Source organism: Polypterus senegalus, chromosome 7 (genome assembly GCF_016835505.1).
Source record: "Polypterus senegalus isolate Bchr_013 chromosome 7, ASM1683550v1, whole genome shotgun sequence".
Lineage (NCBI taxonomy): Eukaryota > Metazoa > Chordata > Cladistia > Polypteriformes > Polypteridae > Polypterus > Polypterus senegalus.
Genome location: NC_053160.1, coordinates 157,283,053 through 157,295,732, shown reverse-complemented (window position 1 = coordinate 157,295,732; position 12,680 = coordinate 157,283,053). Strand labels below are relative to the sequence as shown.

Genomic DNA, 12,680 nt, shown 5'->3' with positions numbered 1-12,680 from the left:
ATTACAAAATATAATTGAAATAAAACTAAGCGAGCCAAAGAAAATACAACACAGAAGTGTTTACAAAACTTCTTTATATATAACTTCTGTAAAAATAGTTGTTGACCTCTCCTAAAAGAGAAAAGTCTTTTATCATTACTTTAATGTCATCTTAACTACAGATCTATGAAAATGACTCGTAGAGCTGTCCATGAGAAAAAATAGGCAAATCCAAAAGAAAGGCAAATTTGTTGAATGTTTGTCCTTGAGTTCTTTCAGTGGTCATTGCAAATGTCGGGCAATTCAGAAATTGCCTTCTCTTAATTTTAAAAGGCATTGTTTGGTCATCAGTAGACATATCCACGTGAGGTAAAAAAAATCTTGGCAATGGAAGAGCCGGTGATGACCTCAGCTTTAGGTACGTTTTGAAGGGGATTTGTTACCACAATCTGGAGCTGTTGGCTATTCCTTTATTACCGTTAAGGTTTCTAAGAACCATGACAAGTGTTCCTTATTTCAGAGTAAGCTTGTGAAGTGTCAGTCCTGGAGGTGTCAAAAAGTTAATGAACTCAACAGGGATGTTAAATTGCTCATTTTCTTGTTTAGACTTAATATTAACTGTACTCAAGTACACAATCAACTTGCATATTATGGATGTGTGAATGTCAAAGAAATCATTGTGCTTAGGACAAAGGATGAAGTTGCTTTGTATTTCATTTAGTAATTCAGGCTTAATAGATGACCCAAGCGTTTCCTGAATTAAACTCAAAATAAACGCACATATGTACCGTGGCCTGGAGGATTATCAACAGATGGGCTTGTGGGAACCATACTTTAATTACAATAAACTTTTCTGCCTTCAGGTACAGTGCCCACCAATTTGCTACAAACTAGCATTTTGTAAATTTCCTGAACATATTAATTGAAAAGTTTTTAGTAAGACCAAGATCAAGGTTCTAGTCCTATTAGTTTATAACTGAGTCACAGACAGACAGACGTTAGCATTTTATATTTATAGATTATTTGTAGATATACCGTTCATAAGGTGTACTTAGATTGTTATATGCATAACAGATCTGAAAAATGAAGTCGTTCACCTTAATAGAGGCTAATGGCCTGGCTTGGTGAGCTTTGTAATAGCCAACAATAAACAATTAGAATTGTACTGCCAAGAGGTGGAAAAGAGTCAGGTCACAAGGGCAGCAAATGAGTATCAAGAGATAATCATAAATCAGTAATAAAGGTCAAAACCAATAAATCAAGCCTATCCTACAAAACTAGAATGTAAACCAAAGTCGTAGTTAGTAATGCAATCGCTAGTTTTTTTGTTTCCCAGAAAACCTGCATTATACTTTGTACATGTTTTCCAGAGTGTAGCTACAAATTTAATATTAACTTAAAAGCGTTAATACTTTGGTAAATGTTGAATGTAAACTTTAAATACCGTTAAAAATAACTTGAACGCGTTAATACTTAAGACTTCCAGACAGTAGCCACAAACTTAGATAATGAGTCATTTACAAATAATATTGCTATGTGTACTTTTGCTTCTAATGATATCAAATATCTGATAAACATGCTGTTCATATAAATAATACTATTATTATCATTATATCATAATCATATAATCTATATATATATAATTCACTAAGGCAAGACACCCATGGAAAACACACCGGAAGGGCCGTGGATTCACTAAGCCGCTGACAAGTAAGACACATATGGCGCATATAAGAAGGAGTCACGCCCACCAACTCCAAGAAGTAAGCAGTCTTTAAAAACCGAGTTTTCGGTTACGACGCACGACCGCTCGTACCATAGCAAATTGTTTTACACACTACATGCAGCAATTCGCATAGGCGACAAACATGCGTCTTCTTAGATGCTCCTGCAGGAACACGGAAAGTTACGTGAGTCACAGGTGCATCTGGACTGTACAAAGACGACAGTGACTCAAGTGACGAGTTGGAGGTGGGCACATGAGCGATGGCGGTCCGCCAGTTTTCAGTCACGGACGATTGTGTGTTGGTTCGTTCCGTGCATTGTTACAATGTTTCTTTTCTTGCTGATTTATTACATTACCGATTTTTCAAATGTTAATTTTCTCCCTGTGCTTAAAAATCATTAAAACAACGGCCTGATTGTGCGGCGTTTGGTACGCCGCAGGTTGGCTAGTAATCAATTTTCAATACTAGTATTGTGTTTCAAGATTCTGTTTCCCTTTTCAAAATATCTATTACTATTGGTAATAACTGAGTAATACTGGGATGAGACATGCAATGCAAATAAAGGGAGTTGTAAAGTTGAGGTGCAAACAAATATATGTGTATATTTGGTGAGAAGAAATTAAATAAAATGAGATCTGTTTACTGTAAGTGATCTTAACTACATTACATTGACTTACTAATTGTTTCAGAATTGCTTTCAACACCCTGCTACACATTTACAAACTACAGAGTTTCCTACAGAAGATACTGTATCTAATTGCTTAACTCATGTTAACCTTACATACCAATGAGACATTTCAAAGACTCTTAAATATTTTGCAAGAACCCGATATCCTGATATCATCTGTCCATGAAGCTCTCTCTGTAATTGCATCCATTTAGCGGTTTCTGGAAGGCTCCTCCACCCCCTTCTGAAACTCACATTACTGTATGCTTGTCTGGTAGAGAACTTTCCAGACTTTTTCCATAGCAGCCTCCCCCCACCCAGGGTCTTCCAAAGTTCTGTTCAACACCCAAACACAGTCAGTCTGCATATTTACATAAGAAGCTACATCAGCAGCATTTGCAAAAATTTTTCTTTAAAGATTTACTATCGATAACAACTCGCAAACTGTATGACTAATGAGTTTTACAAACTTATTTTAATATTACATCAAATGTAAGACAAGTTAACTTGCATTGTTAACAAGCACATGTAAACATTCTACTTCTAACACATTATATTTGTTAATATCACAGATTTAAAATCACAATTTTAAAGAGCTTTTTCAATGTCATGAATGTTCATTTTGTTACCTCAGCCAACACAAAGTTAAAATGGCATCTTAGGTGGCTGCTGGCTTAACACAGGTGCCACAGTGGTAGTGCTACTGCCTCGCAGTAAGGAGATCATGGGTTTGTGCCCTGGGTCCCCTATGTGGTAGTGCTTTGAGTAGTGAGAAAAGTGCTATATAAGTGTAATGAATTCATATTAATATACAATGTCTTAAGCATGCTGTAAATGTAATGATAAATAAATATTAAGGTCACCTGAATTACATTTATGCTGTACTTGTAAAGGAGTGAAAAGAATAACAGTTTAATTTAGTCCTACATGATCTTCAATGGCTGCTGACTCCTGTCCTCAGTGCTCAACAGTGTGCAAAAAGTATTAATTCAGGTCAGGTCAGGTCCTGTGTATGTGTGTGAATGTGTGTATGTGACAACTAAACACCATTTGCTTCCTCTTTGAAGTCATTTGTCCACTCTCAAAATCTCATTTTTGTGAAGGGCCTTGTTTTCAGGTGTCACAACCATTTGAACTCTGCAACGTTTCACCTGATTATTATAAGCAAGTGTGTATGACTCATAAACATGTTATTCTTTGCTGATGCATCTCAAGTAAAAAAGTAAAAATAATAAGTATAAAAAGTACATTTGAAACAAGAGTATATGCAGCACCATGAATATTTAAGCTATTTTTGTGTTGTGAACTAGAGTGTTCCTAAGCATAAAATCCCAGACAATGACTTAAAATGCCAACTATAGGGGGAAAAACTGTCAAACCGCGGCTAGTCAGAATAAAGGACAACATAGTATCTCCCCAATAGGTATTCAATGTTAGCCTCATAAATTCACACCTTATCTTCCAGATCAAAAAAACTCATTGTCATCCTCCAGATAACATATTCTGTCCAGGAAAGAAGAGGCCTTAACTAGGTTGTCATGTATGTTCAGTAAGTGATTATACATACAAAAGCGTACAGTCGGAGACAGGCCAGGGCATTATAATAATCACGAAAGTAGCCATTCATCAATCTGAGAGATTTTCAAAAATTGCAGCTGTTTTGCATGGAGCTTCTGTGTAATTGACTTTTTTTGCTTTTAAGGCAGTTCACTTTGTTGCATTAGTGGTGATGATGAGTTTCTATGTCATTATTCTGTATTTGTCTTGTGAATGTTTTGGATTTTGAACTCTTGTTCTGTTTTTTTAACTTCCCCTTTGGATTGTGTATTGATATATTGTTTGCTTTGCATTGCTTTTGTTGTCACATGTAATTCATTGGCCTTTTGTGCTTCTCAGAGCCTTATTTGGTTACAGAGCATTTTTTGCTAAAATAAATCTTTTTAATTATAAGGATTCTTCATTGCCGTCTTTGTTACTAGCTGGGGTTTGATGGTGTGCATTTTTCAAAAATTTTCTTTGGGACTTTGTGCTTGGGAACACTCTAGCTTGAGTGTATTTATTGTGGGAAATATCCAGCCTTCTACATTGGTGATACAGGCAGATGGCTAGCATTCATAATGTTAAGATCAAAGGCCTTACACAGCCTATTGTAGAACACTTCCCATCCGTTGATCATGGACACACTGATCTCTATGTTTGTGATTTTTCACAAGGCTTCAATAACACTTTTCACAGAAAATCAGAAGATGCTAAGGTCAGTCTCAGCCTAGGTTCACATACTGTATTTCTCAAGGTTGTACTGACCAACTAACTTTTTAATCTCTCCCTTCATCTTATCTAATGGTAGCTTTTCACACCTACTGTACTATCACCTTTTTGCCTTTCTTCTGCCTTGGTTTGTTCCCTTCTTCCTCTTTTACTTGTTTTTTCAGTTGCACCCTGATGAAGGCTAAAGAGCCAAAATTCTGTGTCATTTACTCTCTTTCCTTTTCAGAATGGGGATAACCTTTAACCTTTTTTTCCCTTTGCAGATGCTGAGATGCACACTAATGCAGCCCTTCACTAACTATATTTGAATAAATCTTATTTTTCATATGAGTACCGGAATCTTAATTTTTGTCTAATTTGACATGCCTGCCGCAGATATCCTTTCTCTGCATTGAAAATTTAAAACAAATTACTGCATTACCTTTGCAATACCCTTCAAGCCACATTGTTACACTATGTAGCATATTTTTTAAAATTTTTTTTTGCATAATTTGCATACATTTCCCTTTTTTCACGTGTGTCATCTCCAGCCACATCAGTTTCCTTCTACATCTCGAAAATGAATTAGCAGCTGTACATTGGCCAATGTGGGTGTCTGCACGGGCATAACTGTGACTTGCAATGCAAGGACATCATCTCCACTATTTGTGCCTGTCTTGCACTTCATTATGCACTTCATTATGCAGTCTTGTAATGAAATGAGCTGATTTGGATAATGCATTGATGGATGGGTAGTCCACATACACAATCAAAAATCTTGTGTGGTCTCCCCTAAACTTTCTTGTATACTCAGATATGGGGATAGATATTTTAGGAGTACACCACAAGAGAATGATTATGCTTTTATATTATGTACATTAAAGATCCATCAACAACAAATCAAATCAAATTAATAATACAGTGGTTTGAAAAACTATTTGCCCCCTTCCTGATTTCTTATTCTTTTGCATGTTTGTAACACAAAATGTTTCTGATCATCAAACACATTTAACCATTAGTCAAATATAACACAAGTAAACACAAAATGCAGTTTTAAAATAACGGTTTTTATTATTTAGGGAGAAAAAAAATCCAAACCTACATGGCCCTGTGTGAAAAAGTAATTGCCCCCTGAATCTAATAACTGGTTGGGTCACCCTTAGCAGCAATAACTGCAATCAAGCGTTTGCGATAATTTGCAATGAGTCTTTACAGCGCTCTGGAGGAATTTTGGCCCACTCATCTTTGCAGAATTGTTGTAATTCAGCTTTATTTGAGGGTTTTCTAGCATGAACCGCCTTTTTAAGGTCATGCCATAGCATCTCAATTGGATTCAGGTCAGGACTTTGACTAGGCCACTCCAAAGTCTTCATTTTGTTTTTCTTCAGCCATTCAGAGGTGGATTTGCTGGTGTGTTTTGGGTCATTGTCCTGTTGCAGCACCCAAGATCGCTTCAGCTTGAGTTGACGAACAGATGGCCGGACATTCTCCTTCAGGATTTTTTGGTAGACAGTAGAATTCATGGTTCCATCTATCACAGCAAGCCTTCCAGGTCCTGAAGCAGCAAAACAACCCCAGACCATCACACTACCACCACCATATTTTACTGTTGGTATGATGTTCTTTTTCTGAAATGCTGTGTTCCTTTTACGCCAGATGTAACAGGACATTTGCCTTCCAAAAGTTCAACTTTTGTCTCATCAGTCCACAAGGTATTTTCCCAAAAGTCTTGGCAATCATTGAGATGTTTCTTAGCAAAATTGAGACGAGCCCTAATGTTCTTTTTGCTTACAGTGGTTTGCGTCTTGGAAATCTGCCATGCAGGTCGTTTTTGCCCAGTCTCTTTCTTATGGTGGAGTCGTGAACACTGACCTTAATTGAGGCAAGCGAGGCCTGCAGTTCTTTAGAAGTTGTCCTGGGGTCTTTTGTGACCTCTCGGATGAGTCGTCTCTGCGCTCTTGGGGTAATTTTGGTCGGCCGGCCACTCCTGGGAAGGTTCACCACTGTTCCATGTTTTTGCCATTTGTGGATAATGGCTCTCACTGTGGTTTGCTGGAGTCCCAAAGCTTTAGAAATGGCTTTATAACCTTTACCAGACTGATAGATCTCAATTACTTCTGTTCTCATTTGTTCCTGAATTTCTTTGGATCTTGGCATGATGTCTAGCTTTTGAGGTGCTTTTGGTCTACTTCTCTGTGTCAGGCAGCTCCTATTTAAGTGATTTCTTGATTGAAACAGGTGTGGCAGTAATCAGGCCTGGGGGTGGCTACGGAAATTGAACTCAGGTGTGATACACCACAGTTAGGTTATTTTTAAACAAGGGGGCAATTACTTTTTCACACAGGGCCATGTAGGTTTGGATTTTTTTCTCCCTAAATAATAAAAACCATCATTTAAAAACTGCATTGTTTGTTTACTTGTGTTATATTTGACTAATGGTTAAATGTGTTTGATGATCAGAAACATTTTGTGTGACAAACATGCAAAAGAATAAGAAATCAGGAAGGGGGTAAATAGTTTTTCACACCACTGTATATTACTGTAAGCAATTATTATAAAAGTAAAGTTGAATAAATTGGACTCTGCAGCTGCATGAATAAAATATAAAGTACCCCTTCCAGTTAGCGGAAATAGCCCAAAAGTTACTAGAAATCTGTTTTGTCCCTAATACTTGTATGCAAAATTTGGTTGACCTTAGTGAAAGTGTGCTCAAGTTATCATGTTTACACACACACACACACAAACACACAGCCATAAAATGGTATTTTCGGATTCAGAGAAGACTAAAACATAAAAATCTTGAAATTTAATTTTTAGAGGATTCTAATACTTTCCCTGTCCTTCATATATGAGAACGTGAGGGAGGTCTAAAACGTCAAAATTAATCAAAATGTCGATATTGAATTTTTGGACAATTACAATACTTTCCCAATATTTCATATATGAGAAAGTAAAACAGACCACCAGCTAAACTCATTCAATTCAAAACAACATTTTTAGGCTGTTCCTTAATATATTGTATATTTTGGATTTTAAAAGTTTTTTCTCTTGTACATTACTTTACAATAATGTATACAGCAATTGTGTTAATATTTCAGTTTACGATCATTTTTAAAGATTTTAGCGAATGCCTGTTCTTTAAATACTCTGAAAAAACAGAACCTTGTCAATAAATGCCACATGAAAATTGAACATTTTAGAGTACAACTCAAGTTTCACTTACCTATCTCCGGTGGTAGCTCTCGAATGCCATTGTGCGACAGCTGTAAAACTTTCAAATCTTGAAACACCTCAATATATCCTGGAATTTCCTGTATGCTTGTCCTATTTATGTGCCATTGTCGGACATTAACCATTTCTTTCAAATAATCTGGGATCTCCTGCAAATATAACAAGAGTAAATAAAATAACAGCAAATAATAAGCTTCTCCATATGTAATCAGGTCATTTTCTTACCTGTTTAATCCAGACCAGGGTTGTGTTTGGGGGCTGGAGTCTATCCCAGCAAAGCTTGGACAGGGCAATAATCAGTTGCAGGGTGAACACACACTCACACACACTACAGCCAACTTATTGTTGCAAATTCAACTGTGGGAGGAAACCCAGTCAAGCACAGGGAGAACATGCAAACTACACACAGGGAGGAACTGGGATGTGAACCCTAGTCTCCTTACTGAGAGGCAGCACCACCACCATGCCACCCAAATTATAGAGTGCCATTTTCTAATCTTATGCATTATCTCAGTACATTACAAGGATTAATTCAATCAATGAATGACCCTTTTTTGTCTTTCACATCACATCTGTAACTGTTTTTTTAAAGTAAGACATACTATTGCATATCTAAATATATCAGTAATAAATATTCATTGACTGCTCACTAATTGAAGGAAAACTGTCACCTAAAACTGTAACTTTGCTCTGCCATCTGAGTGTCAGCTTTCTCCGAGATCATTATTAGCTGACATTTTGTTAAATCTGTGAAAGAGCTGGCTTATCAAATTCTCCCAACTGTTTATTCAAATAATATGCATCACAAAACCGTTCAGTGTTCAGGAGAAAATAAGCATTTAATCAGATGCCCCATATGCTCTAAGCATGAAAGACTGGCTGAGTTGCTAATTAAAACTGACAAGCATTCAGATTTTAGCGGGGCGTGAATTTGTACCAGGATGTTTCATGTTTCTGCCACCTTCATCTTCCTTTTGCCCTGCTTTGTTCTTCTCAGCTATGAGTTGACAGAAGTGAGTTTAACTACAAATAGCACCATCCATCTATTCATCTCCTTGTTTTAAATTATTCCAGGACAGGAGGCAAGGAGTCTGAGCATTTTTGACAACATCAGACATAAGAACGGAGACAATGCTGGACAGGACACACTCACACTGAGCCCTATAGGAAACTCCATCTTTTGTAATTTATATGTCTTTGTGTATGTGAGAGAAAAATGAAACATCCAGAGACACTAGAAGAATATGAAAATTCTATGCAGGCAGTGACCAGTCAGAAATCTAACACAGATCCCTGGAGGTTTGAGGCAACAACTCTAACTAATGTGCCCGCTAAGGATAACAACCTCTCTGCTTTTTTCTTCATTCCAAGTTGGATGCCTCCAGTATATTTGTGACTAAATCACAGCAAAACAACACAGGAGTTCACTCTCATGTGATCATGGAAACACCAAGTGATCCAAACCAGGAAAGGATCAGCAGGATTCACGTTAACACTACAGCATGATAACATGCTGAATGCAAATATGATACACTGCACCTCATTATAGCACGTAACTACAATGGCACTGTCGGCAAAAGAAAAATTTGTAGCAAATCAGTCAGTCTCTCTTCATTTTAAAACACAAGGTGATTCAAAAAGATTTATCCGATTTCAAAATTATTTATTTCACTTGTAAATCATTACAGAACAATGCAGTAAATTGCAAATGGTTTAGATGAGCATAAAGTTTATTATGTAATTTTTACAAGTGCTCAATATGACCTCCTCCAACTGTATGGACAACATCAACACAATAGTCAAATTTATCCCCTTCTCAATTGAGCATGTTGGGTGTCACTGTACTCTCTGCTCTTTCAATGAGATTTTGGAGATCATCCAGTGTCCTTGGGAGTGGTGGCACATAAATAGAATCCTTAATGTACCCCCACAAAAAAGTCACACGGCGTGAGATCTGGTGATCTTGGCGGCCAGAAGTGGAGTGCGAAATGCTGGGCTCCTTTATGGCCAATCCAGCGATGAAGTGGAGAACACAAAACGCTTTCGGTTCAGGAGTCACTACACTCACACACTAAAAGGAGCCATCTTCAAGTGACAGTCAGAAACTCTTTATGAGCCCCTCTTTCAATTGGTTTGTGTTGTTTCCTAGGTGCCTCACAGCTGTAAAAATAGGACACTTTGAAATCGGATGAATCTTTTTGAATCAACCTGTATAATCCCTTTCAAGTTAAACAGCGTCATCTGTACAAATTACTGTTGAGTTGACCCAAATAATCAACACTGGACTGTCCAACTTAAAGATACAAATTTTCAGTTTCTCCAGCTCTTAGCTACTGTAAGTTAAGCTAGCAGAATCATAATTTAAAATGCCACAGCAGTTCATCAGTCTAACTTTGACCATAAATCTGACATTGTGGATTTGTCCTCTTTAAATGAAACTGAAGCCAACTGAGATGTAAAGATGAAATCGGATCAGATTCATACTGGCTTAGGCAGTAGACATGACAAAGCAAACGAATGTATGAAGGTGAATTTCAGCAGGTTTCATTCCCTCTATCCAAAGAAATCTCACTATGGCACGTTGTTCAACAATGGTGCGGTCCCACAGCGGCGTGTTCATGTTCATTTAACCTCTAACACTCTAACTACCTATTAAAATCTTGGAAGACATATTAACATACTGGAAAACCTCATGTAGTTCACTGCATTCATTTTCTTTTCTTTAATGCATTTCCTAATAGTGCAAATTTCAATTGCTGCAATGGCAATGGTTGTCTATCGGTCCTTCTGTCCTTCATTCCATATGAAACAACTGAGTTCCCATCTGACTAATTTTATTTAAATTAGACACATTTATTCTTCAAGAATATTTGTTAGTGAAGTCAAATTTTTGTTAATGTGTCTTGATTACAGCTTACTGTAGAAAGTTTTGAAATTTCAAAATCTCGTACTGAAAAACAGTCGCAAATTTAGAAACCCATTTATCTTAAAATGAGGAAACATTCAGTGCAGCTTCAATTTCAGATTAGTTTACCGTATCAGGTTTTCCTGGAGAGACGTCGCTTCACCTTGCACAGTTTGTATATTTTCCTCTTTTATGTCCGACTGCTACTCCTGACAGCTAAATGGATCCCCAATTCAATTTAGTTACGTTGTTTATGTTGTGAGTATCATTGTTATTATTAAAATATTATACAAAGAATATTAATGAGATGATTCTTTACATGATGACATGAGTAAACATAAATTAAAAAGTGCTGCCTCACAAGTCAAGGAACCTGTGTTCTTCTTGTCCTGAGCTTGTTACTATCTGCCAGGAGTCCCTATATTCTCCCTATGAACTTAACAGTCTCTTCTAAGTAATTTGGTCTCTTCTTTCATTTCATTTCATGCAAGTAAGATTAACTGTCCTCTGTAAATTGTACCTGAACGAGTGAGCGTAGACGTATGTGTGAATTCGCCTCTATGGGACTGTGCCAGGACTGGAACACATGTCCCTGAAGGCAAAAATACTGAAGGTAAAAATACTGTACCACTATGATACATAATAAATGCATCAATTATCACTTGATACTGTTGTTAAGTCATACATTATTAACATTTGTAAATCCCAGTTTCATATTTAATTCATTAACACAGAGCTGCAATTCCAAATATTCCCATTTTTTAAATTTATGTGAATACCCATTGACACAGATGAGCTATGCATTAGCAACAAAACAAAAATACAGCAGAAATTGAAATATTATTCAAAAACTATACTGCTCTGCTGAAAGATACGACCAAAGTCAATGAGCTATGGGCTACATTTCCAAGATAGAAAAGTAAATAAATCTTTCAGAAGCAGTGTGAGTGAAAAAAAAAGACTCATGATGAACAGTATGCCAAATAGATGGGACTGAGCTAAAAATAACCTTGATGCTGACCTTCTCTATGAAAGCCAGTGGGCAATATTCCCAATATTGCTTTGTAGATACTCACTGCTGAAAAACATATCTAATACTATTACATATAAACTTTTGCCATATATCAAAACTACAGTCTTTCATACATTTCTTTAAAAGATTTTTCAAGTACAACGTCTACTTTCTTTTGATGTAAAGACGGACATAGTCAGCGGCAATTGATTTATTTTATATAGTGTCATTTATAATGATGACTACTTTAATGTGAATAGTTTAGCAAAACGTTTATATTGTTAGAAATTACAGGATTGGAAAAGTTATGTGATTTACACATAAGGAAAGATTTAAAATATTGGTCTTTGGGATTCAAACCCTTATTATTTCTTGGTTGGCTACGATAGAACAATTAATAAAGATGTCAAAGTTTGCTCCTTCTCTCCATGACACCAGTACTGGGGTAACAAAGGGAAACCTGAGGCAACCGACAGTGTGTTCTTGATGGACAGTCCAAGGGGGATACACCTCAGTAGGTCATCAGAAGCTCTAAGCATGAGAATCACCCACTGAGGGCAGATAGGCAGATTAAGAGGACTGGAAGTTCTCAAGTTCATTAGAACATTAGAACACTCTAGACGAGAACAGGCCATTCAGCCCAACAAAGCTCGCCAGTCCTATCCACTTGTTTCCTCCAAGAAAACATCAAGTCGAGTTTTGAAACTCCCTGACGTCTTACTGTCTACCACACTACTTGGTAGCTTATTCCAAGTGTCTATCGTTCTTTGTGTAAAGAAAAACTTCCTAATGTTTGTGCGAAATTTACCCTTAACAAGTTTCCAACTGTGTCCCCGTGTTCTTGATGAACTCATTTTAAAATACAAGTGTCGATCCACTGTACTAATTCCCTTCATAATTTTAAACACTTCA

General features: G+C 36.8%; 1 protein-coding gene across 1 annotated transcript in view; it reads right to left on the bottom strand.

The window, feature by feature from the left end:
• Positions 1-12,680, bottom strand: part of lrrc2 (leucine rich repeat containing 2) — a 130,928-nt gene that overhangs the window by 84,678 nt on the left and 33,570 nt on the right. Inside the window, exon 4 of the mRNA XM_039759434.1 lies at positions 7,844-8,000. Within this exon, the coding sequence (XP_039615368.1) occupies positions 7,844-8,000 (157 nt within the window). The remainder of the gene's footprint in view (positions 1-7,843; positions 8,001-12,680) is intronic.